Source organism: Dermochelys coriacea, chromosome 2, assembly GCF_009764565.3.
Source record: "Dermochelys coriacea isolate rDerCor1 chromosome 2, rDerCor1.pri.v4, whole genome shotgun sequence".
Classification (NCBI taxonomy): Eukaryota; Metazoa; Chordata; order Testudines; family Dermochelyidae; genus Dermochelys; species Dermochelys coriacea.
In genome coordinates this window covers 10,373,095-10,399,628 of record NC_050069.1, presented here as the reverse complement: position 1 = coordinate 10,399,628, position 26,534 = coordinate 10,373,095, and the positions used below count along the sequence as shown (strand labels likewise).

At 41.4% G+C, this 26,534-nt stretch overlaps 1 protein-coding gene across 11 annotated transcripts in view; it reads right to left on the bottom strand.

Annotated features, from left to right (window-relative positions):
* Nucleotides 1-26,534, bottom strand: part of PTK2 (protein tyrosine kinase 2) — a 391,237-nt gene that overhangs the window by 118,567 nt on the left and 246,136 nt on the right. For all 11 annotated transcript variants that reach the window (XM_043507295.1, XM_043507291.1, XM_043507296.1 and 8 more), the window contains 4 exons: nucleotides 25,299-25,406; nucleotides 19,316-19,433; nucleotides 7,555-7,585; nucleotides 2,741-2,793 (listed from right to left, as the gene is read on the bottom strand). In XM_043507295.1, the coding sequence (XP_043363230.1) occupies nucleotides 2,741-2,793; nucleotides 7,555-7,585; nucleotides 19,316-19,433; nucleotides 25,299-25,406 (310 nt within the window). The remainder of the gene's footprint in view (nucleotides 1-2,740; nucleotides 2,794-7,554; nucleotides 7,586-19,315; nucleotides 19,434-25,298; nucleotides 25,407-26,534) is intronic.

Sequence of the window (26,534 nt, the reverse complement as noted above, 5' to 3'; positions counted from 1 at the left end):
TGTCTTCCTGGAGCCTGTCCTTGCTCAGTCTCTGCATCCAGAGGCAGGAGATCCTTCCTAGCTCCCCTGGTCCCTGCCCACACTGAGCTGTCTGTGGTCCTGCTGCTCTGCCAGCCAGCCAGCCAGGAACAGTTCTTGCTCTTCCAGCTCCAGGCAGCAACTGACTGACTCTTGTCTCTGCTGCTCCCTCTTATACTGCCCCCTTGGCCCCGACTGGCTGCTCCTGCAGCTCCTCTGATTGGCTGCAGGAGAACACAATCTAGGCCGCTTGGAGAACTTCTCTTCTGCTCCTATCTGGGATAGGGTATGGCAGGACCCTGAGGTCACCCCATCACACAGATCATGAGTAAGACTACGTTTAGTTACGGGTATTTTTAGTAAAAGTCATGGACAGGTCATGGTTCATAACCCGTGACTTGTCCATGACTTTTAGTATATACCCCTAACTAAAACTTGGGTGGGGGGGGGTGCGAGTGCTCTGGGGAGGACGGTCCTGGGGTGCTGCGGGTGGTGGGGAAGGTGGTCTGGGACCACACTGCTGCTGAGGGCAGGGGCAGCAGCACGTGGCCCGGAACCCCTGCTGGTGCTGGGGGGCGTGGTTTGACAGGGCTGGCAGGGGCTCCCTACCTGACTCCACGTGTTCCTGAAGCTCTTAGGTGGCAGAGGGGCCAGGGGGCTCTGTGCACTACTCCCGGTTCTGCCACAAGCGGCAGCTGCGCAGCTCCCATTGGCCGGGAACTGCAGCCAATGGGAGCTGCAAGGGTGGGGCCTGCGGGCGCAGGCAACGCATGGTATCCCCTGGCCCCTCCTCCACTTCTGAGCTGCAGGGCCATGCAAGTGGGAGCCAGGGAGCCCTCCACTCCAAGGTAAGTGCCCCCCCCACATTCCCCAGCCCTGAGCCCCCTCCCACACACCCAAACTACTGCTGCTGGCCCAAGGGCTGCCCGGCTCACGCAGCCCCAGAGCCAGCACCGGCCGCTGCAGAAGTCACAGAGATCATGGAAAGTCACGGAATCCGTGATTTCCATGACCTCTGTGACAGACTCAAAGGCTTAATCATGAGATATGTGCACTTGTTAATTTTATATATATATATATATATATATATATATATATATATATATATATATATATATAGGGTTTTTCATGTTTTTATAAAAATATATTAAGAATTGAGAGTGAAATACTCAGAGATCCCAAGGACCTACCACACTTTTACTTGCAATGGGGCTGTGTTGAGGGAGTTTAGGTGGAGGAGTCACGTGGGTTGTCTCACTTTAGTTTAGAGGATTGTTTAGTTGGTTGGAGAAGGGGCTGCAGGATACAGGCTTATATGGATCTAGTGTCACCAAACCCTGCTTAGTCAGTACTGAAGGATCAGATGCTGCTATTCAAGTGAATGGGCTGGAATAGTAGCCCTGGTGATGCTGTGTGGCAGCCTGCCATTTTGGTATGAATTCCATTTCCTTTTCCATTCTTATTTCCCTGCACAAAAGTCTGTCTAATTGGGTTTTATGCAGAGAGGAGTGTATTTCACCTAGAAGGAGTAATATCAGGAAGAAGCAGAGTTAATATCATGTTCTTTAAAAAGGCTAAAGTCTCAAAAAAGCTTTAATCAGAGACACACTAACCAAATACCATTGTGCCCTTTCTCCCCCTTTCTACATAGCATGATGGACCATCAACTAGAGCTACGAACTCCATAGCTTCTTCTATACATGCCACCCATTTGTGACAAGTTGAAAAATATTATGGCCAAGTTGTAGCCTCTCTATACTTAAGACTGCAGCTCAATGTCCATTGTAAACCCTACTTGGTCCCAAAATTGGTACCTAAGGTCTGTGGCCAACCAATATAGCTCTACAGTAATGCGGCAAAATAATCATATTCTCTTGTGTTGTAAAGCTTCTCTATACATGGGTATATAACCATTACTAGGCAATACACATCTAAATCCCTTTGCATCAAGAAGATGGTGTATCCTGCAGAGGGACTCTCAACTACTTTTACATTTTCCTCTGAGGAAATGTTCATCCCTTCAAAGAGAGCCAATGTAAACTTTAAAAGCTTTAGATAAATACACCAGCTCTATCCAAACCGTGAAACTGCTACATGCTGAAGGAATTAGGAATCTATTATTTCCATACTACTATAAAATAGCGAATATGTATTTATGTTCTTCCTCACATCCTCCAAAGCTCAGACTAACTTCAGTGACTTTTCAATATCTAAAATATAAATAGTGGTTTGCACGAAACAGCAGCAACAACAAGCAAGCTAGTAATGATCTCCACTTCTCTCTGAAAACAAAAAAAATGACGACGGTGGAGTTTTTATATTGCCTATTTTCCTTTCATTACAGCTATTACAAATGTCAATTATGAGTAGTAATTTGTAAATAAACACAGTTAATTAAAAGCCATTACAATCTAGCATATTTCTAAGCCACTGCAAACTTCAGTACTTAAAATTAGCTTTGCTTTGAAGTTTTCTGACTTTATATTGTATACTTAAAAATAAGGATATAGTTACAACTGGTAGGTCTTATAAACAACAGTATGTAGGAAAGCTACAAAAAGTTGTTTTTCTTTAGAAACTCTACAAGGAAGGAAGCAAAGCTAAGGTCTTAAGAAAATTAGTAGCAATGCAATAAGAAGTGAGCTATATTTACACAAGTGTAAAACACCATCCAAATATTTGCTAGCTTTATGAACAAATGTATACTTTTAATGGTCCTTACCTGATACAGAGACTGTATGTGACCTTACTCCTTGCTTCTCATTGTTGGCCAGCCTGTAAAATAAAGGTTTAAATTGGTGAATGCTGTACATTCTTCACGGTTGAATACTCTGTGAATTCATTCTAACAGGGCACCTACTGTAATTAGTAGAGCCAATCCATTTCCATAGAGACAAATTTTGAGGGGGAGAAAATTAAAAGAGGAATGTACCATTTTAAGTCCACCTGGGGGAGTAAGAGTGAAGGGAATGCTTTAAGAAGCCCATTTTAAAAAGCACAGAAATTCATTATGACATAAGCATAGTTAAAGAAAAGCTTGTTTTTAACAAATTTGACCAAACAAATTTTAAAAATACATTTCTAAACAGCATCAGTTTATTTACCCAATTCAATAGTATGTCCACTTTTTTAATTACATATTGGAAACTTAAAATGAAAACAGTATTTTAAACTTAGTCTAGTTGACTTATTTGGTAACTTGTCCCTTAAGTATCCTTTTCTGCAACATACTTTGGGTCAGAAAGACTAGGTAACTACTGTAGGCCAAAATATAATTTAAAGCAGAGTGATGGATTACCTTGGTTTATTCTGCAATTTTTTGTGTATCCTTCTGGCAGAGTGAATTGGCTTTTTGTCTAAAATGTGATTTATTTATGTACAATTGAATAAACAGTTTTCAATGATTTTCTATGTCAGGTAAATAACTGTGATTAAAATTGCATTTATCAGTCTACTAAACATCAACGGTAAAAGAAACACTCTGGTTAGCCGTTTCAGTAAATTATTATATTTTCTTTTTACAATAGAAGAAAAGAATCATGCACTCTTCATTTATGAAACAGAAATCTGATCTGCCAAAGGAAAGCCTTTCCAGATGCAAGATGTGTTGCCTAAAACTTATGAATATTTGACCCAAGAGCAGTCAGCTACCATCACATTAAGAGCATATATAGTACCTGTAATTCAACAATATGGAATGTGCAGAATTACATTTTAACTCACTGTTACCAATAGAAGCTCTTCTAGAAGACTGTTATTTCATTACAGAAAGCTTAGCAGCTGAAAAAACTTACAATAAAAATCTAATGCATTTAAAAATTAATTATTTCCTACTTATCCCCTGTATCCATTTTATGTAAAAATATTTTTATTCTAGCATCTCATGCATTAGCCCCTTTGAATAACCACATAGTCCAATTGATTTTACCCTTGTCCTTCCTTTCCTGCAATCTTGTTGCCCCCTTTGTTGCGGCATGCCTAATATTAGACAAGCTGCTCCTCAGAGGTGGCCTCCCTACTGTCATGTAGAGATCCAGTAAAACCAATGGGTCTTTACCATGAATAGATCATACCGATTAATTGCTGTGCTTCATTTTCATGCAGGAAGACACCTTCTTCTCTTAGAAAGAGATCACTTTGTTTTGCCCATATGGTCAGCTTTATAAATTACAACTGAAACGTACAGATAAGAGCAATTTTTTCTGAAGGTATTACTTCATAGATACTCTGGTTCAGGAAAGTACTGAAGCATGTGCTTATGTGCTGTCATGAACAGGGATGCTTTTGTAAACTGGTGCTTAAACTGTAAATAACGTATGCAGCATTGCAGTGCTTAATTTGTAATGAAAGAGGCACCAGGGCTCAAGCAATTTTTTTTTACTTTCATAACTGATGTGGCAAGCCCAAAAGTGCCGGGGCTCAGAATTACTATGCCTAGAGGTGCCGCAGCTCAGATTTGACAGCTCAGGCACAAATTAAGAATTGCAGCATTGTTGTAGTTATGTTGGTCCCAGGATATTAGAGAGACGAGGTGGGTGAGGTAATATCTTGTACTGGACCAACTTCGGTTGGTGAGAGAGACTCTAAAGCTTGTCTCTCTCACCAAAAGAAATTAATCCAATAAAAACAAACTGTAAATAATAGTATTTCTAACCTACAGTCTGCTTTAAAATGTCAGGCCTGATTTTGGAGAATCATTGATTTTCTCCTAGTGCCAAGGATCAGATATGCAACCACACACTTTACACATCTGTGGAAACTGATGTAATTTAGATTGTGATTTTAAGTATTGTTAAAGAACAAATATTTTATGGAATCCAATAAGAACAGAAAGGTAGCATGGGGCACGGGTCACTTGCTGGAGGATTCTCTGCTGCTTGAAGTCTTTAAACCACGATTTGAGGACTTCAATAGCACAGACATAGGTGAGAGGTTTTTCGCAGGAGTGGGTGGGTGAGATTCTGTGGCCTGCGTTGTGCAGGAGGTCAGACTAGATGATCGTAATGGTCCCTTCTGACCTTAATATCTATGAATCTATGAACAGAATTCCTATGAGAATTATTTTTTTGTTGGGATTTAAGTATTTGCTTGTGATGTTCATAACCCATATTCTGCAACACTATGTTTATACCTGAGAGTCAGAAACTGAAACTGACTTAAGGTATGTCTACACTTTACACTCCTTTCAGCAGTGGATAGTGTATGGGTACTACATCCCACCTAGCACAGATATAAACAGTTGTGTAGATGGGGAGGCACTGCTTACACAAGTAGAATAAAGACATGCCTGAACTCTGTGGGTATGTACCCTACATGGCTCTCTGCTCGCCCAAGCCGTGCATCTTCCATTTGCACTGCTAAAAGGAAGCTGTTTCCCCCCTGCTGGAGGCTTTCCCCACCTCAGGGAGCTGACAGAACCTTTCCCCACTGCTTCCCCACACCAGAGCCTTTACTCACCACAGTGAAAGGCTCCAGAAGCAAGAAACTGCAAGAGCCTTTCCCCTCTCCTGCCAGAGCCTTTCACTTATACATGTAGCTACATGCCTCCTACATGCCGCCATTAGTGATGTGTAGTACCGATGTAGCCTTAGAGTAGTTTCACTCTCCAAGATGAGTGAAATGTTAACAGGATTTTTAATTATCAAAGGTAGTGTTAGAACACAAGCAAGGACAAAAATAGCTATTTTTATTCTAACAGGCTCCCTAGGTGAACAGTTATAGTTTGCTAAAAACATCATTTTTAGGTATCTTTTTTGGAAATTTCCAGATTCAAGAGCTGGTAGCTGGTTCTGCCTACAATGGTCTGTGCTGTGCCTTGGCCGGAGACAACTTGCAATAGGTTCATTGGAGTGGGATGCTGACAACTGGATTTTTCCAGAATGAGCAGCCCAGCATGGTTTCAAACATCACAACATGGGGGTTGTGGAAGGTTTCCCAGTGAAGACATTAGGGCTTGATACAAGCCTATGAGTCTTTCCGCTGCGTTCAAAGGGCTTTGGATCAGTGCCTAAAATCTTATCTGTGTCTGGGGCAGGACCAGAGTCCCTGCTCTTGCATGATGATGGATAGCTCCTTCATGTTTTAGTTTAATGATGAAAAAAAGTGACTCTCTGGTTGGAGTTAACTCAATTCACTCTAAACTTGAGCTGTCCTAAAAGTGGATTTTGGTGCATAAGCTTTTCATGCTTAAGACAAGCAGACAGGTGACCAAACAATTCATATGTTAGAGTAGCTTAAGGATAAGGGTCAACAAGCATAAGGTTGGCAGGTGGTAATGGGGCTTTGCCCACTTTTTTCTTAATGTTTTTCCTTGTCTTGTGTAAATTGTAGTTCCCCTGCAAAGATGGGCAACCAACTTCAGGATGAGACTGCAGATAGGCTTTGGGGTGGACCTACCCCTCTCATTTTGGCACATAATTAGTGGTTTAACCTATTGCCAGCCTTGAGCCTGATGAGTGTGTGGCTAAAAATATCTCTGATCCTGGTTGCTAACCTGGGAGAGAATGACCTAGTGAATGGAGCGGGTTTGTCAGTACAGGTCAAGTGGGTCTTGAAGTTGCTACAGCAGAGTTTCCCCCATGCTACAATTGGTGTGTTATGATATGCAGCCCCAAGGACAAAACAAGCATTCCAAGGTCAAGAGGTACTGGAAACAAGAGATGTTAAAACACTTGTCTGGCATTGGGTGGAAGTGGAAGGAAAGTGAGTCTTGACACCATTTCATTAAGAATTTCTAGGTTCTGATGGCAGAGTGCCCCACCATGTCTTGGACACAGGATGGCTGCCTAGCACTGGTCGGAGATATTAGCATCTATTTGTCTGACACACACTGGCATTCTCTACAGCTCCATAGTCATGGCTGGAACAGTATTTAGCTCCTCACATAGGCTTTTTTTTATATATATATTTTAACAGGCTACAAAAATTAAGGTGCAGTTTAATATTATTGATATTATTTATTATTTGTCTTACAATAGTGCCTCAAGGACCCAGCTGAGAGTAAGCCCCATTGTGATAAGTACTGTACACATAGGAAGAGACAGTCCCAGTCCCAAAGAGCTTACAATCAAAATAAATAGGATGACCAATGGTTGGAGAATGGAAACATTACTTCTATTTCACAGATCCAGCATTGAGACAGAGAGAGATTAAGCCCCCAATTCAGCAAGGTACTCAAACACTTAACTACTCACGTGCTTAAATTTATGCACGTTTAGAATACCTGATTTCCTGAATCCCATTCCAGTGCTTTAAACAAAGGATTGCCTTTTCACCTAGTCAAATCTCATCCATGGTGATTAACACTTTTTCCTCAGATCTTTTCTTGAATACCATTTGTATCCTTTACATCACCTGTCACTTATCTAAATTACGTGGTCTCACATGATTACACATCATTCTTGTATTTGCCTAAAGCAACAATAAAAATGTAATATATATTTTAAAAACCTACGGTGTCATTTACATGAATCTCATCAAAACTTTTTAGAACTCAAAACTGATGTTTCTTAATGACAAATTACAGGCAAAACTTACTTTGGTATTGATGGTAAAGCTCTTTCACCTTCTGCATAAAGAGAAAAAAAACAAGGTTAATACTTTATTTACATGTTATTGATTAAATTCTCTGTACAATATTTATATACACAAAATCCTGTCTCATCACAATAGCTTCTAAGGGAAATCACCTATAGAATCGAAAGATCATTCTATATTCTTATTACAGCAGCATATCACACAATATTATAATCTTATTAACAGGCTATATATAACTTCTCATTGAATCTCATCCATATGGTTTTCAGTTTTTCCTCAGATGTTTAGCCTTTTTTTCCATTATTCAGAACAGAATTTAACTTTGTCAAATCATTGCAGAAAATGACAGTACAGTAATTCCTTCCTCCATTAATGAACATTTTGTAAGATACACCTAATACACAACTATAGATGAAGAAGCTATTCAAAACTAATCTGAACCATTCTAATCAGTACATAAGAGACACTATATGAAGCACTACACTAGCTAATATAGCATTTTGTAATATGATTTATTATTTGGACTCTATAATAAAGGGACAACACCTGCTCAATAGCTAAAGATAAGTTAGATTCTCATTATAAGTCCAATTTTCAAACTCTCCTCCTAACCTCTCCAAAAAGAAAATATACTTCCTGAAAAGAATTCTGCTTTTTTTTTAGCTAATAATATCACAAATGCTTGGGCCTAGACAAACTCCATTTTTTATTTTTTTTTGCTGACTGTGATGAGAAGTGTCTTTTATCGCATTATCTTTGTGGGTAGTTAGAAGGGAAGTTACAAAGAACAAAATCAATCTGTGATACTGCACACTAAAGTAGGCAGGGAAGGAGATTATTAGTGGTTGTTAAAACAGAACTATAAAAAGGAGTCATAGGAATACTGAGGAAGTGGCCCTGAGGGGAAAAGGAAGAGTGATGTGCCACAGGTTCAGGAAACAAGGAGAATGTGGGAACGGGCTATCTACGGTATATAAGAGACTCTGTAAGTTCAGAACTGTTTGTTTTTCCCTGGTTGAGCAAATGTAAGCTTTGACCAGATGAAAGAAAGCTTCGGTTTTGCCTCCAGGTACATTAGGATGGGATGGAGAAACACTGTGCACACAGATTTATGTGCTCTAAAATGTCAGGCTGAAATATTTTGTGTCTCCTTGGCCTTACACACAATTATAGTACCTGTAGCTATGGCTTTGGCTACACATGAAAACAGCGCTGTATTGGTGCATAAACAGGAAATTTTACATTATTTTTAATGTTTATAAACAGAAATATATCTTCTGCAACTGACTCCAGGCATAGGTTAGATAGAGTAGAATATGGGAAGGAACACAAAGGGGCAGGAGTTTGGGAGGGGGCATGGTGTGGGGTCAGTAGTCTGAGAGGGCCAGAGATTGGGGCTTGAGGACTGGACGGAATGGAAGCTGTGCTGCCAGTCTTGGAATCGGGGGTGGGGAGGGGGATCTGGGAAAGGCAGTCTCTGGAGGCGCGACAGTACTTTGGCAGAGCACGATAAAAGTGTGGGGTATTGAAGGAGGCTTGTATGAAAGTGCAAGGGAATTATGGTGAGAGACAGGGAAAGATAGAGATTCTTAGTCATGTTCAGCTCAACATTTTATATATCTTTAAACTTGTAAACACTTAAAATTTTCATTGTGGATAAAAACCTGCCTATGCCCATCTTTTTCACTCCACTCTCCTCTACCCTCACATTGCACCCAAACCATAACCCTCTGCCCACTTGCCTCTCCTACATTTGCTAAAGTGTATAGGATGGGTACCTTGCTTTGAAAGGCCTCATACGATCAGTCAGAGTTGGACTCCCCTTTCAACCTCAATTCACACACCCCCTTTTTTTTTTAAACTCTAACCAAACTCTAAAGAGTAATGGTAATAAAACATATAATAGTGTTAAGAACTCTCTTTAGTACCAGAGTAACACTGAACAGTACTTATGCTCTTATCATCTTTGGGTTGGTTGGGGATGGAAGCGCAATGGAGACTGTATGCTCAACCTTGGGGAAAAAGAAGGAGCACATTGTACCTCTCTAAAGCAACTCCTAATTTGTGCACAAATTAGCACTACCTGTATGCACAGACCTTTGCTGCTGGAGGATCACCAACAAGAGGGGAGACAAACAGGGGAAAAGGAGGAGGATCTTGAATGATATGCCACGAATGTCTACACTGTCAAGTATCAGAGGCAACATCACTGTTTACAGTATAGAAAAGATTGAACTGCATTGAAATGCTGTTAAAATTGCATTTCTTTAAATATGAATTGATCACTTCAGGTAAGGCCAGCCAGGCTGGCCTTTACAATATGAGACAAAAGCATTCCTGTAACAACTGTAAGATCATAAGTACTTGTACAGCTCTGAGATCTGAAACATATCACTAAGACTGGTCCATTGCAGAGGCATTCATTTTTCATTTCAAGAGCTGAGAAACAACTATATTCTCACACCCTCTTCCAATATTCAGTTTAAAAGCCAGGTGTGCATAGCAAAGACACATTAAAAGGTCTTTCAGATATATTTGGATTTACCACAATTTAAACTTCATTTACAACAGAAATGAAATAATTTTCAAAGCAAACAATGCTCTAATAAAATGCTTGTCAAAAGCATTACATAAGAACGGCCATACTGGGTCAGACCAATGGTCTGTCTAGCCCAATATCTTGTCTTCCGACAGTGACCAATGCCAGGTGCTTCAGAGGGAATGAACAGAACATGTAATCATCAAGTGACCCATCCCCTGTCACCCATTCCCAGCTTCTGGCCAACAGACTCTAGGCCAGGGACACTTCAGATCATGGTTTTGTATCCCTGCCCATCCTGACTAATAGACATTGAGAAGAATGAGGGGGGATTTGATAACTGCTTTCAACTCCCTGAAACGGGGTTCCAAAGAGGATGGATCTAGACTGTTCTCAGTGGTACCAGATGACAGAACAAGGAGTAATGGTCTCAAGTTGCAGTGGGGGAGGTTTAGGTTGGATATAAGGAAAAACTTTTTCACTAGGAGGGTGGTGAAGCACTGGAATGGGTTACCTAGGAAGGTGGTGAAATCTCCTTCTTTAGAGGTTTTTAAGGTCAGGCTTGACAAAGCCCTGGCTGGGATGATTTAGTTGGTCCTGTTTTGAGCAGGGGTTTGGACTAGATGACCTCCTAAGGTCCCTTCCAACCCTGATATTCTATGACCTATCCTCCATGAACTTGTCTAGTTCTTTTTTTGAACCCTACGATAGTCTTGGACTTCACAACATCCTCTGGCAAAAGGAGTTCAACAAGCTGACTATCCGTTATGTGAAGAAATATTTCCTTTCGTTTGTCCTAAACCTGCTGCCTATCAATTTCATTTGGTGACTTCTAGTTCTTGTGTTATAAGGAGTTAATAACACTTTCTTATTTATTTCCTCTACACCTGTCATGATTTCATAGACCTCTATCACATCCCCCCTTTAGTTTGCCTTTTCCAAACTGAAAAGTCCCAGTCTTATTAATCTCTCCTCATATAGAAGCTGTTCCATACCCCTAATCATTTTTTCTGCCTTTTTCTGTTCCTTTTCCAATTCCAATATATCTTTTTTTGAGATGGGGTGACCACATCTGCACGCAGTATTCAAGATGTGGGTGTACCATGGGTTTATATAGAGGCAAATGATATTTTCTGTCTTATTATCTATCCCATTCCTAACGATTCCTAATATTCTGTTAGCTTTTTTGACTGCCGCTGCACATAGAGTGGATGTTTTCAGAGAACTATCCACAATGACTCCAAGATCTCTTTCTTGAGTGGTAACGGCTAATTTAGACCCCATCACTTCATATATATAGATGCAATTATGTTTTCCAAACAATTAGTGTGATACAATATCTAGTGAGAAGATATTTTGCTATTCTGACAGTAAGGTGAAAAAATTCAACTAGTACTTGAAAATGAAACATTTCATATGACTGAATAATGAACACAATTATTTGGACAAATTTCCATCTTATTTAATTTTGATTTGAAGTATTTAAGATTGATTTTGATTTGATTATGATCTCTTCAGAAAGGAGACAAAGAGGAAATAATGTTTGACTATAAAGATTGGTTTTGGTATATAGGCATACAGCTACATGCTTCATCTATTCATGTATCTCTCCATAGCATTTCAGAAAGAGTCTTTGAGCTTGTTAATCAATGCAAAATTGCCAAACTGATATAGTAGCTCAAAAATTAAGTCACAAGATTTAAATTTCAGGAAAGGCACTGGACAGCTGTAACCATTTAGTGTATCAGATCATGAAGATGCTAACAACTTAATTCCAGTCTTCAAGTCTTTATAAAAGTCATTTGATTAATACTCTTCTTCCATCAATTATTAGGTTAGCCTATTTCACTTCATTTAACAAAATATTTCTGAAATAACAGGACAAATAAAAAGTAGAACTCTAAATTTTCAGGCTTTAAACAAAACTACTAATAGTGCTCTCTCAACAAATACAAATTTACAGCATCTCAATAATTTATGTATAGTGTTAATATCCCAAAGACATGGCTTTCTTCAGTGATCCAGAGTGATAATTTGTAAGTCCCCTGCCCTAATGAGCCAAAAGGAAAAAAATGTTCAAACAAGAGAGAAGACCTATTGAGTTTGGAGCCAGAGCTGCTATAAAGATTTTTTTTCTGGCATAGCTTATATAATCAAAGCTCATTTCAGTAGAAGGCTCTTGGAATTCTGGATCCGGGTTGGGGAAGAGCTTTCACTGTAGAAAGTTTTAATTAGTATTTCATAAGGCTGAATATTGCCATGAGATTAAAAAAAAAAAAAAAAACCAAACAAACCTCAAAAAAAAAAAACACATTAAATAGACCCCAGTTGATCTTACATGACTAGGAAATGGTGTATGTCAGTTTGCATCAAGGAAGCCAGGCCTTTTTGAAGAAACTTGCCAAATATATATTCTATTTAAGGTATTCATCTTATGTTAGCATATTGAGAACAAACTTACATACAGTAAGCGAAGTACAGTAAGGCATGTTGCTTTAAGAATAGCCCCTTATCTGAATCATTCATTACTCATTTGTTTCAGCTAAGATATACTTACAAGTACATCACACAGATCCGTGCAAACTACTGTCACTCTTTCTAAAGTAAACTTTTATAGTTGAGTATGGTTTTAAAGCTACAACAATTTGAGGAGGAAAACAAATGGTCTGGAAAATATATTTCTTGCACAGATGGTAACAGCTAAGGTATTACATGGTGATTGCTGGCAGTTATACAGAAAAAGAGCGCATCAATAAATCCCACAAAGATTGTATCCTTCTGATGCTTTGAAACCACTAAGGATCAGACAAAACACAGCATTTCTTCCCTTAGAAAGTATATGGTTTTATGGCTTCCGAACTGGGACTAAACCTAAATTATTTTATTTTGTGCTAGCATGTCATCGGGTATAATCTCAAATGTAACCCAATGGGACGGTCAATATTTGGATGACAAAATACCCAAGTAATACTTAAGGTATTAGTGACAGGTTTCAGAGTAGCAGCCGTGTTAGTCTGTATTCGCAAAAAGAAAAGGAGTACTTGTGGCACCTTAGAGACTAACAAATTTATTAGAGCATAAGCTTTCGTGAGCTACAGCTCACTTCATCGGATACATTTGGTAGAAAAAACAGAGGGGAGATTGATATACACACACAGAGAACATGAAACAATGGGTTATCATACACACTGTAAGGAGAGTGATCACTTAAGATAAGCCATCACCAGCAGCAGGGGGGGGGAAAGGAGGAAAACCTTTCATGGTGACAAGCAAGGTAGGCTAATTCCAGCAGTTAACAAGAATATCTGAGGAACAGTGGGGGGGGGGGGGGAGAAATAACATGGGGAAATAGTTTTACTTTGTGTAATGACTCATCCATTCCCAGTCTCTATTCAAGCCTAAGTTAATTGTATCCAGTTTGCAAATTAATTCCAATTCAGCAGTCTCTCCTTGGAGTCTGTTTTTGAAGCTTTTTTGTTGAAGTATAGCCACTCTTAGGTCTGTGATCGAGTGACCAGAGAGATTGAAGTGTTCTCCAACTGGTTTTTGAATGTTATAATTCTTGACGTCTGATTTGTGTCCATTCATTCTTTTACATAGAGACTGTCCAGTTTGGCCAATGTACATGGCAGAGGGGCATTGCTGGCACATGATGGCATATATCACATTGGTAGATGCGCAGGTGAACGAGCCTCTGATAGTGTGGCTGATGTGATTAGGCCCTATGATGGTATCCCCTGAATAGATATGTGGACAGAGTTGGCAACGGGCTTTGTTGCAAGGATAGGTTCCTGGGTTAGTGGTTCTCTTGTGTGGTGTGTGGTTGCTGGTGAGTATTTGCTTCAGGTTGGGGGGCTGTCTTTAAGCAAGGACTGGCCTGTCTCCCAAGATCTGAGAGAGCGATGGGTCGTCCTTCAGGATAGGTTGTAGATCCTTGATGATGTGTTGGAGAGGTTTTAGTTGGGGGCTGAAGGTGATGGCTAGTGGCGTTCTGTTATTTTCTTTGTTGGGCCTGTCCTGTAGTAGGTGACTTCTGGGTACTCTTCTGGCTCTGTCAATCTGTTTCTTCACTTCAGCAGGTGGGTATTGTAGTTGTAGGAATGCATGATAGAGATCTTGTAAGTGTCTGTCTCTGTCTGAGGGGTTGGAGCAAATGTGGTTATATCGTAGAGCTTGGCTGTAGACAATGGATCGGGTGGTATGATCTGGATGAAAGCTAGAGGCATGTAGGTAGGAATAGCGGTCAGTAGGTTTCCGATATAGGGTGGTGTTTATGTGACCATCGCTTATTAGCACTGTAGTGTCCAAGAAGTGGATCTCTTGTGTGGACTGGTCCAGGCTGAGGTTGATGGCGGGATGGAAATTGTTGAAATCATGGTGGAATTCCTCAAGGGCTTCTTTTCCATGGGTCCAGATGATGAAGATGTCATCAATGTAGCGCAAGTAGAGTAGGGGCATTAGGAGACGAGAGCTGAGGAAGCGTTGTTCTAAGTCAGCCATAAAAATGTTGGCATACTGTGGGGCCACGCGGGTACCCATCGTAGTGCCGCTGATTTGAAGGTATACATTATCCCCAAATGTGAAATAGTTACAGGTGAGGACAAAGTCACAAAGTTCAGCCACCAGGTTAGCTGTGACATTATCGGGGATACTGTTCCTGATGGCTTGTAGTCCATCTTTGTGTGGAATGTTGATGTACAGGGCTTCTACATCCATAGTGGCTAGGATGGTGTTTTTAGGAAGATCACCAATGGACTGTAGTTTCCTCAGGAAGTCAGTGGTGTCTCGAAGATAGCTGGGAGTGCTGGTAACGTAGGGCCTGAGGAGGGAGTCTACATAGCCAGACAATCCTGCTGTCAGGGTGCCAATGCCTGAGATGATGGGGCGTCCAGGATTTCCAGGTTTATGGATCTTGGGTAGCAGATAGAATACCCCAGGTCGGGGTTCTAGGGGTGTGTCTGTGCGGATTTGTTCTTGTGCTTTTTCAGGGAGTTTCTTGAGCAAATGCTGTAGTTTCTTGTGGTAACTCTCAGTGGGATCAGAGGGTAATGGCTTGTAGAAAGTGGTGTTGGAGAGCTGCCTAGTAGCCTCTTGTTCATACTCCGACCTATTCATGATGACGACAGCACCTCCTTTGTCAGCCTTTTTGATTCTGATGTCAGAGTTGTTTCTGAGGCTGTGGATGGCATTGTGTTCTGCATGGCTGAGGTTATGGGGCAAGCGACGCTGCTTTTCCACAATTTCAGCTCGTGCACGTCGGAGGAAGCACTCTATGTAGAAGTCCAGGCTGCTGTTTTGACCTTCAGGAGGAGTCCACCCAGAATCCTTCTTTTTGTAGTGTTGGTAGGAAGGTCTCTGTGGGTTAATATGTTGGTCAGAGGTGTGTTGGAAATATTCCTTGAGTCGGAGACGTCGAAAATAGGATTCTAGGTCACCACAGAACTGTATCATGTTTGTGGGGGTGGAGGGGCAAAAGGAGAGGCCCCGAGATAGGACAGATTCTTCTGCTGGGCTAAGAGTATAGTTGGATAGAGAACCACCAACCCAGGAACCTATCCTTGCAACAAAGCCCGTTGCCAACTCTGTCCACATATCTATTCAGGGGACACAATCATAGGGCCTAATCACATCAGCCACCCTATCAGAGGCTCGTTCACCTGCGCATCTACCAATGTGATATATGCCATCATGTGCCAGCAATGCCCCTCTGCCATGTACATTGGTCAAACTGGACAGTCTCTACGTAAAAGAATGAATGGACACAAATCAGACGTCAAGAATTATAACATTCAAAAACCAGTTGGAGAACACTTCTATCTCTCTGGTCACTCAATTACAGACCTAAGAGTGGCTATACTTCAACAAAAAAGCTTCAAAAACAGACTCCAAGGAGAGACTGCTGAATTGGAATTAATTTGCAAACTGGATACAATTAACTTAGGCTTGAATAGAGACTGGGAATGGATGAGTCATTACACAAAGTAAAACTATTTCCCCATGTTATTTCTCCACCCCCCCTACCCCCCCACTGTTCCTCAGATATTCTTGTTAACTGCTGGAAATAGCCTACCTTGCTTGTCACCATGAAAGGTTTTCCTCCTTTCCCGCCCTGCTGCTGGTGATGGCTTATCTTAAGTGATCACTCTCCTTACAGTGTGTATGATAAACCCATTGTTTCATGTTCTCTGTGTGTTTATATCAATCTCCCCTCTGTTTTTTCCACCAAATGCATCCGATGAAGTGAGCTGTAGCTCACGAAAGCTTATGCTCTAATAAATTTGTTAGTCTCTAAGGTGCCACAAGTACTCCTTTTCTTTTTAAGGTATTAGTGGTAACTTAGTAGGTAACACTCCCCCCTCTCAGCTGGTACTGAACCAGCACCATATGGGGGTGTGAAAAGCGGTTATGTTGTTGGAAATGGTGAGTTTCATTTGAGAGGTAGAAACGAGGCCTTGGCCAGTAGCTGTCACTAAGGATCCACTGAACTTTTTGCAAGTCTATTAATTTGTAAGGAAGCTTGCAAGAGAGGTATTATCCCCAGTTTCTTGGCCATATTTCTTTCCAGTAGCTATATTCTACCTAGTGAAGTATTCCCTGTAGTTTCAATTTAGTGAGGTTTTTTCCTTCATTTCCTGTTCTAAGCTATTCTGTTGTGATGCCACATGTCATGTTCCAGCACAGACATGGCTGCACTTGCACCACAGGTTATTTAACATTTCTAATGCAGTAGCACCTAGAAGCCAACCACTGTAGGAAATGACAATCGTTGCCCTAAGGAGCTTACAATCTATAAGACAAGATGTAGCAAGTGAATGACACATACAAGCGGGTTAGGATTGGGGGAGGAAAAGAAATGGGGGATATGGTGAAAAAAATACTCTGATGTGTGCAATTCTTAGCCAGCCAGGGGCAATAAATCACAAATCACCACCTGCCTAGCCAGTATCAGGTTGCAGTTAACTGTCGGCATTGAGGAAGAGGTGAGTTTTGAGGACAGACTTTGAGAATACAGGGGCTGTTTTATGGACTTTGGATGGGAGATTTTCTTCTTGTATGGGTGGCAACATGGGAGAAAACTCAGAGGGATTTGCGAGAGAAACAGAAAATCAGAATATCAAGTATTATTGATAGAGTCAAATCAGGAACTGATTACTTGAGAAGCCTGTAGATCAGATGGATAAGAGCAAGGCTCAATAGTGAAGGGCCTTAAAGGTAATGACAAAGAGCTTATGTTTGATATGCAGGAGAACAGGGAGTCAGAGCAATGAGCCAGAAAGATCTTGGCAGTTGTGATATGAATTGATTTAACAGGGAGCAATCCGGTTTGTGTCATGAGTTGATGGGAGCCTGAAAAAGAGCCTTGGCAGTCTGGAGAGATAGGAAAGGCCGAACCTTTGAAATAGTACTTAGGCAGAAGTGGCAAGACTTGGACAGGGACTGGATGTGTGGCTCCAGAGAGAGGGCAGTGTTAAAGAGGACACCCAGATTATGGACCTGCGTGACTGAGAGCATGGTGGTGATGTGGAGAAATGGGGGTTAGGTAAAGGCTTGGGTAGGGGAAAGATCAAAAGTTCAGTTTTTGCCATACTGATTTAAAGTTGACATGTGGACATCTGAAATAATGGTTGCATGGTCTGGAAAGGAAACTTTTGGGGCTGGGAAGTGGCAAAAAATCTGAAATTGTGGTTTTCAGGGGGATGGGTGGGGAAGGACTGTGAATCCTGCTTAGGAAGAAGGTTGGAGGGTGGAAAAAAGAGAATCAGTCAGCGATGGCAAAAAATGGACCTTGATATGGATGGTGGGTGTGGAATTTATACTTTTGGGGATGGAGGGGTTGGGAACCTTTTCTGTGATTGGAAGAGAAGGATAGAACTTGAGGGATTCAAAAGCAAGCAACTGTTTGTCTTGAGATGAAGGCCAATTGCACAAGAAGTCAGAATATACAAAGCAGAAGCATTCACCTTTAAGAATAAAGTTATCAATGCACATGAAGAATAAATTATATTTAATCTGCATAATAGCAATAAGTAATTGCTTAATAGTCACATCTCTCAAGATAGAACAATTAAATACTGTTCCTTTAGGGAGTAGAAGGGAAGAGTGCATGGACTTTTCATAACCATGCATAATATTTCTACACAGACCACTGAAGGACCCAGATTGTCTGAAAAACCCTACATCATTTGAATAGAATTGACGGAAAAACAGTTGCAAAAAAGAAGTGAAAGGGGACTCAGTCTGCAGGCTCTAGAACCACATCTTAGTAACAAAACACAGGAAAGTGTGTGGTTTCTTAAAACGTAATTTTCATTCTGACAGAATCCAAGCTGATCTGACAGACAAGATAACAAAGCTGTTTGGACAGGAGGAAGGGTTCGAGCGGGCAGATTCACTAATAAGGATATCAACAAGTGCAAGTGTTTTTAGCATCTCAGTGCATGGTATACCTCATATTTGTAAATCTCTGGTATATTTACTCAGATGAAAGTAAATAAATTGAGCAAAAGTCTCCTTTATTTAATCCTTAAGAGACTTTCCCAGGATATTTGATAATAAATTCACACTTTCTTTAAAAAAATCAAGTTTCTGTCAAGGAGAAATGACTAAAAGCTTTACGTTTCCCTTGAATGCAGATGGGACTGCTTATAGTCCCCCCCACCCCCATTTTGTATTAAAACAACTGATTCAATTTGGTAGCAAAATACTACAGAACACTTGCTCTGCTTTAACTATATTTTTTGAGAAAGGACCACAATACACCAAGGCTAATAAATGAAACTGGAGCAGTTTAAGAGTATCTGGGAGGAAGAGAATTTTTAGTTTCACAGTATCAGGAGTCAGAAACCCATTCTAATTGGCCCAGATTGATTTTCAAGAAATAATTCCTCATTAGATATGCCTGTAATTACAATTTATAACTGACAATTGATAAATTACAATTTATTTTCTATCATTTGCAGCTACCTTTATAACAATGTAAAGCAATTACTGGTGGAAACCTAACTAAATTATGCATCATTAAGTGACCTTTTAGATGAAGATATCTACTAACAGTTTTTTTAGCAATAACAATTTCCCATATTTCCTGATAAAAAGAGAGCAGCCACCCCCCATAAGTAAGATTTTGTTGCTACCTTGCATCTACAGTTTAATTTTCAAGTAGTATATCACGAATTGGACTATCACAAAGTAAATTCTTTCCTGAATGAAACTACATCTTACCTTTCTGAGGCCTGATAATAAAAGACTGCGTGGCTCCATTCACCAGTCTGCAGTATCCGTCTATCAGGTCAGCCATATTCTCTGCAATGGTTAAGGATGGTGCTGTCACTGTCAGAGGCTAAGAAAAAAAAAAACAAAAAACAAAAAAACAAGGCACCAACAAGAGAGGCATTATTTTGGTCGCAAGTGTTGAGCAGAACAGCTGTGCCACTGTATCAGAGATTTGTACATACTTGAAAACATTAAACAAAGAGTAAAATTAAATTAAATACAAAATTAAATTAAAAGATTATTAGCAGTAAGTATTTGCACTCTGGTAGCACCAACAATATACTAAGTGCCATCCGCATCCACAGGAGGACACAGTAATACAACATATATGAAAATATTCTTGCAGAGGAATATCAGTCTCAATTAATACCCCTAAAGAATAAGGTATGAAGGGGCAGCAAATTAAAACTTTGTTCCTAAATGGAAAATTAACCAGGTCTTATTTAAGTGGTTTCTCAGGCTAGCCTCTAGTGGCCAACTGTCCACATCAAAAAAATCAACATTGAAGTCACAATCTAGATATATTTCAGAGTAGCAGCCATGTTAGTCTGTATCCGCAAAAAGAAAAGGAGGACTTGTGGCACCTTAGAGACTAACAAATTTATTAGAGCATAAGCTTTCGTGAGCTACAGCTCACTTCATCGGATGCATTCCGATGTAGCTCACGAAAGCTTATGCTCTAATAAATTGCTTAGTCTCTAAGGTGCCACAAGTCCTCCTTTTCTTTTAATCTTGACATAATTTTCTTCTGCTATGGAAGCTGTTTATTCCTCAGAACTCTTAAAGGTGATGATATCTCCACCATGCTTTCCTTTTCTACGCTCCTACAGCAACACATTCCCTGCCCTAATAGTAAGTCTCCTCCACCTTTAAAAAGTCCAAGCTTAAAGACTGTTTTGGTACAAGTATTCTTTCCAACATTTTATTCTTTCTTCTCCATGTGGACACAGGCAGCTTGTCCTTTCTCTTTTTCAAATCCTTAGAGGCTGCGATGTCCAGTAGATAGGACACAAGGACAGGAGATGTGATTTCTGTTCCCAACTCTGTCACTATCTCACAATATGATCTTGGGGAAGCCACCTCTTGGTGCTTTAGTTTCCCCTTCTATAAAATGGTGACAATACTACTTAATCACCATTTGGAGCTCTATGAATGAAAAATGTGATGTACACTCCAATTATTATTAATGCTAGAGCAGCAGGACACTTAGTTTATTTATTTGTGCTTTTTTAAGGCTTACATCTTTTAAATCTACACTCTTTTACAGAAATTTAAATAAACAAAACTGAAAATGGAATCACAGAGAATACGGTGAACTGCAAACACGATGTTAAAATAACTGGCAACCATAATCATAACAACCTGACCACTCTTTCTATTAACTCACCCTCTCCCCCAAAGACCCAAGAAAAAAAAGAAGAGTTTTGCAGAATGCCTGGAAAGTAATGAATGCAGCTGTTATAATTTATTTGTGTTATGTAAGGCTTAGAGACTCCAACAGACACCAGGGGTCCCACTCTGCAATTAACTGTAAAAACACATTGTAAGACAGTCCCCTGTCTCAAAGAACTTACCATCTAAATAGATAAGACAAAGAGAGGAAGAGAAACAGAAGTACAGAAAAGTCAAGTGACTTGCCCAGGTCATACAAATGGTCAATGGCATAGGCAGGAATAGACCCCACTAGACCACAGTAACCTCCAGCTCTCACAGATAAAGATCATCTTCCTCATTCATTATTCTGACCACATCACACACATCCATCTTTAAATTCTTCCATTAGCCCCCTCTTCTCCATTACATCAAATTCAAGCTTCTCTCTCTTCCATTGCTTTGCCTTATTTTACTCTAGATTATTTATCTGACCTAGTCCCCTTATCACACTGCCTGCCTGTTCACCCCCCTACTCTCCATCAATTCTGCTAGCCCTTATGCTCTGTTTGTATGTTTCTTCCACAGTGGTCTCTGACTTTTTCCATGTTGCCCTCCATGACCAAGTTCACCAGGCTCCCTCTTTCCCCCTATTTCAATGTCAACCCCCGATGTTCGCTGAGATTTCTCAGGATCTGTTCTCAGCCCCCCGAAAGACCTGGAAGACAAAAAAGAAGAGGAAGGCTGCGAAGGCCTTGGGAACCCGGATCCTGACCCAGGGTCAGAAGACCTCTCTAGTAGGCAGATGGACGCGAGCAGCCAACAGAGAAACTTCCACCACAGAAGGCGAGCCAGAAGCTGCCCCCAGCCATGACGGCAGTGAGCCATTGGAAGAAGCAGAAGCCGGCCCCTGGGAGCTTGGGCAGGTTAGTCCCGGGAGAGAGACTTTTGGGTGGGACCAGGCAGATGACCCCAGATATGATAACACCAGGAAAGAGGTGGCCAAGATTGATAGGATACCCGTGGATGGGAAGGTCCGGAGTCCCGGACCTTACTTTATAGTGAAGAAAGATCTCCTGTACCGCGTGGTGCAAATGCAGGAGCAAGAGATAAAACAACCTCTGGTGCTACAAAATCATCAAAAAGCCATATTGAGTCTTGCCCACAGTCACCTGTTTGGAGGACACCTAGGGGTAGAGAAAACCCAGGCACAGACCCTGCGGAGGTTCTTCTGGCCAGGAGTACATGAAGATGTCTGGCGATACTGCACCTCTTGTCTGGAGTGTCTGTTACATAGCCCTCGCCTGCACTTGCGGGCTCCTTTGATACCTCTTCCAATAATAGAGGTTCCTTTTGAATGGGTAGCCATGGATCTGGTAGAGCCCCTAGAGAAGACAGCTCGGGGCCACCAACATGTGCTTGTTGTACTGGACTATGCAACCCGGTACCCGGAAGCTGTTCCCCTGCGCAACACAGCTTCCAAGACAATAGCTAAGGAGCTAATACAGATCTTTGCCCGGGTTGGGCTACCCAAGGAGATATTGACTGATCAAGGGACACCTTTCATGTTCAAGTTGATGAAAGATCTCTGTTCATTGCTCCATGTACAAGCCCTACGGACCTCTGTATACCACCCGCAAACAGATGGCCTTGTGGAAAGGTTCAATAGGACCCTCAAGGCCATGATCAGGAAAGTGGTGAGCCGGGATGGGAAAGATTGGGAAACCCTATTGCCTTACCTCATGTTCACCATCCGGGAGGTTCCGCAAGCCTCCACGGGTTTCTCTCCATTCGAACTACTATATGGGCGCCACCCTCGGGGCATATTGGATATAGACAGAGAAGCCTGAGAAGTGGAGCCAAATCCCGGAAGGAACATAGTTGAGCATGTACTACAGATGAGAGATCGGATAGCCCGAGTTACGCCCATTGTATGGGAACACTTGGAGAGAGCATAGGAGACCCAATGAACCCATTATAACCACCAAGCGAAGCTTCGACAGTTCCAACCAGGGGATTGGGTGATGGTACTGTTGGCCACAGCAGAAAGTAAACTGTTGGCCCAGTGGCAGGGACCCTACGAAATAATCGAAGCCATGGGAGAGGTGAACTATAAGGTGCGGCAGCCAGGCTGCCGGAAATCGGAGCAAATTTACCACATCAATCTTCCAAAACCATGGCACGATCGAGAGACATGCTTAGTCATGCAGGAGACCCTTTCCCACGCGTACCACACATTGACGAACTGGTTGACCGACTGGGTAGTGCCTGATTCTTGACTACACTGGATCTGACAAAAGGGTACTGGCAGATTCCTCTGACCAAAGAAGCTAAAGAAAAGACAGCATTCTCCACCCCGGATGGGCTATTCCAGTACACCGTCCTCCCTTTTGGGCTACATGGGGTCCCAGTCACATTCCAGCGCCTCATGGATAAGCTGCTGCGCCCCCATACTAGTTATGCAGCTGCATACCTAGATGATGTCATCATCCATACGCCAGACTGGGGAACCCACCTGGAGAAAGTTGAGGCAGTACTGCGCACCTTAAGGCGGGCTAGCCTCACTGCTAATCCTGCTAAATGCGCCATGGGGCTAGCAGAGGCTAGGTACCTGGGATATATTGTGGGAAGGGGCATAGTGAAGCCCCAAACAAAGAAGCTAGAGGCAATTCAAAACTGGCCCTGGCTGACCCGAAAGAAGCAGGTCCATGCGTTCCTAGGTGTGGTAGGCTACTACCGATGGTTTATTTCCCACTTCGCCACTAGGGCAAGTCCCCTAACGGACCTGGTGAAGGCCCGAGGTCCAGACATGGTAAAGTGGACCGATGCAGCAGAGGGGGCATTTACAGACCTTCGGACGGCCCTCTGTAATGACCCCATACTCATAGCCCTGGACTTTAACAGGCAATTTGTTTTACAAACAGACGCTTCCGAGGTGGGGTTGGGAGCAGTTCTGTCGCAAATGGTGGGAGAAGAGGAACACCCTATCTTCTACCTAAACAGAAAGCTTCTCCCAAGAGAACAGAAATATGCAGTAGTTGAGAGAGAATGCCTTGCTGTCAAATGGGCTATGGAGACACTACGTTATTAGCTCTTAGGCCGGCGATTTACTCTTGTGACAGACTATGCACCCCTCCAGTGGATGCAGCGGAATAAGGAAAAGAATGCAAGGGTCACCAGGTGGTTCTTATCCCTCCAACCATTCCAGTTCCGCATACGGCATAGGGCTGGATGCCACCATGGCAACGCTGATGGTCTATCACGAGCATACTGCCTGGCGACCCAAGTTGCCCAACTCTATGGTGTTGAGCGGGGTGAGGATATGTGACGGGGCAATAGACGGGGCAATAGATGGCTATAGAAAAGTAGTGGGAGATAGATATATTAGCTCCAGGCTAAACAAATCCATGGTACCAGGATCAGTGAAATGGAAGCTGCTCCAGGTCAATTAAGACACCTGGGGCCAATTAAGAACTTTCCAGAAGGCAGGGAGAAGGCTAGGTTGATGGGGACACCTGAAGCCAATCAGGGCCTGGCTGAAACTAGTTAAAAGCCTCCCAGTTAGTCAGGTGGGAGTGCATGTCAGGAGCTGTGGGAAGAAGTTGTGCTGTTGGAGAGGCTGAGTAGTACACACCATATCAGGTACAAGGAAGGAAGCCCTGAGGTAAGGGTGAAGTGGAACTTGAGGAAGTGAGGGCTGCTGTGGGGGAAGTAGCCTAGGGAATTGTACATGTCATGTTTCTAAAAGGTCAGCTGGAGCCCGGAGTAGAGGGTGGGCCCGGGCTCCCCCCCACCTTTGCCCCTGATTAATCACTGAGACTGGGAGACAACAGAGACTGTGCAAGGAAGGATAACTTCTCCTCATCTCCCTTGCTGGCTTATAATAAAAATGGCTTAGTAGACTGTGACCCTTGTCTCTAGAGAAAGAAGGGTTACGTGGGGGGTCACAGTGAGCCTCTGAGACTAGTGAAATCCGCCAGGAAACGCGGGACCCACGGAGGCAAGGACAGAGCTTTGTCACAATACATACATTTAAAATGCAAAGTAACAAACCTATAACCTTCAATCCAGTATTATTACAAATTCTTGTAATGTATTTGGTACTCTGAACAATCAATTGTTAGGACCATTTTTCCTCCCTATAGAACATGAACTACTCTTCTCTGAGCTTTGGTTAATGTTGACATGGTGTAAAATTCTCTTTGCTCTAATTTAAATGTTCCATCTATAATATTAACAGGTAAATAAAAATGTCAAAGACTCAGCTTGGTGATAATTTAAGGGAAAAAAAACCCCTCAAATAGGCAGCCACTTAAATATTTTCAGTAAACAAATTTATTCTGTTTTATTATAATTAGATTGCAAAAGAGAGGCTTAAAAAGCATTACTACACAGAGAATAATTTCCTCAAGCTCCATTATTGGTATTAGTGTGTATACACACACACACCTGTGTAACTGTTGGAAACAATTTCAATGTAATTTTCTTATAGGGTAGAGAAACAAATTATACATAAATGTTATCAATAACTTTAAGGTTACCATAGCAGTCAATATCTTACCTCAGGTGCTCCTGCTATTTTGAGCTGTAACATGCCTTTTCTGTCCTTGTCTTCACTGTTTGAATACTGAATAGTCTGCACTTGATTGAAATCTGCCAGATGGGTAGGCTGCAGAAAAGCATATATAAAAAAATGAGATATGCATAAGAATTGCATAATACTTTGACTCTCGTCTACATTCCCAATATCTCACATATGTATAGCATTAAACCTCTACATTACATTGAGCAAGCTTGAATTCATATCTACCTGATATCAATTCTGGTCTCATCGTGTCATAACCCTCAACACTCCCTCCTCCAATTTCTATGGACTTCACACCCTCATCATGGTAATCATGTTTGTTAGTGAGGAGGGGTGGACTGAAGCCAGTCAATACCACTCCTTATTTGCCTGAAGGCGTTGCTGTTAAATAAGGATAGTTATCTTTTCGCGTGTCAGTGCAAAACACACCACAATCAGTAGGTCAATCAGGCTATATCCACATTTATAGCATACTCAAAGGAAAACATTCTTTGGAGTGCTCTAAGTGGAATGTTCTCAACTGAACACACCACTGATTTCCAAACCTTTCTGTAATCTCTGAATTAAATACAGTGAAAGTTAATGCATACGCTTAACACAAAGCACAACAGTAAAAGCTGCCAGATGTGTGGTTGTTATTCCTGTGTGTTTTCTCGAGGCAGGAGGGGATGGGTGTCTGGGTGCTATAACTTAGTCAAATGAATTTACTTCAGACAAAAGTAAAATGATGCAGTACAAAATAAATATCAAAACAAAAACAGATATGCTGGTATCTAGATACTACAGAAATTGTTGCACTACAACAGATTTTAAATGATAGATAAAAATGCTGAAGGATATATTTATCCAAGTAAATATTCTGCTTAAAAAAAAGGTTACAGATGTGAAATACCTAAATGATTTTTTTTTTTTTTAAGATGTCACCACCAATATTTTAGATTCCTTAAATGCGTGCCTCAATGGGTATCAAAAGCCAGCAAATCCAGAGTTAAGGTCATTTGTGGCTCTATTTCACACCATTGTGCTTTCTCCCCATCGCACAGCATGAGTTAATGCTCGAGTAACAGCTTTTACTTTGAATTTTCTGCCTTTTCTTAGTTTGGCTCAAAGATTAGACTTTTCATTCATCTTTGTCTAAAGTCCCATTCACAACAAGCTGTGCCTCACTCCATAGCCTTTAAGACCGTCATTGAGACAGGAAAACAGAAGCAG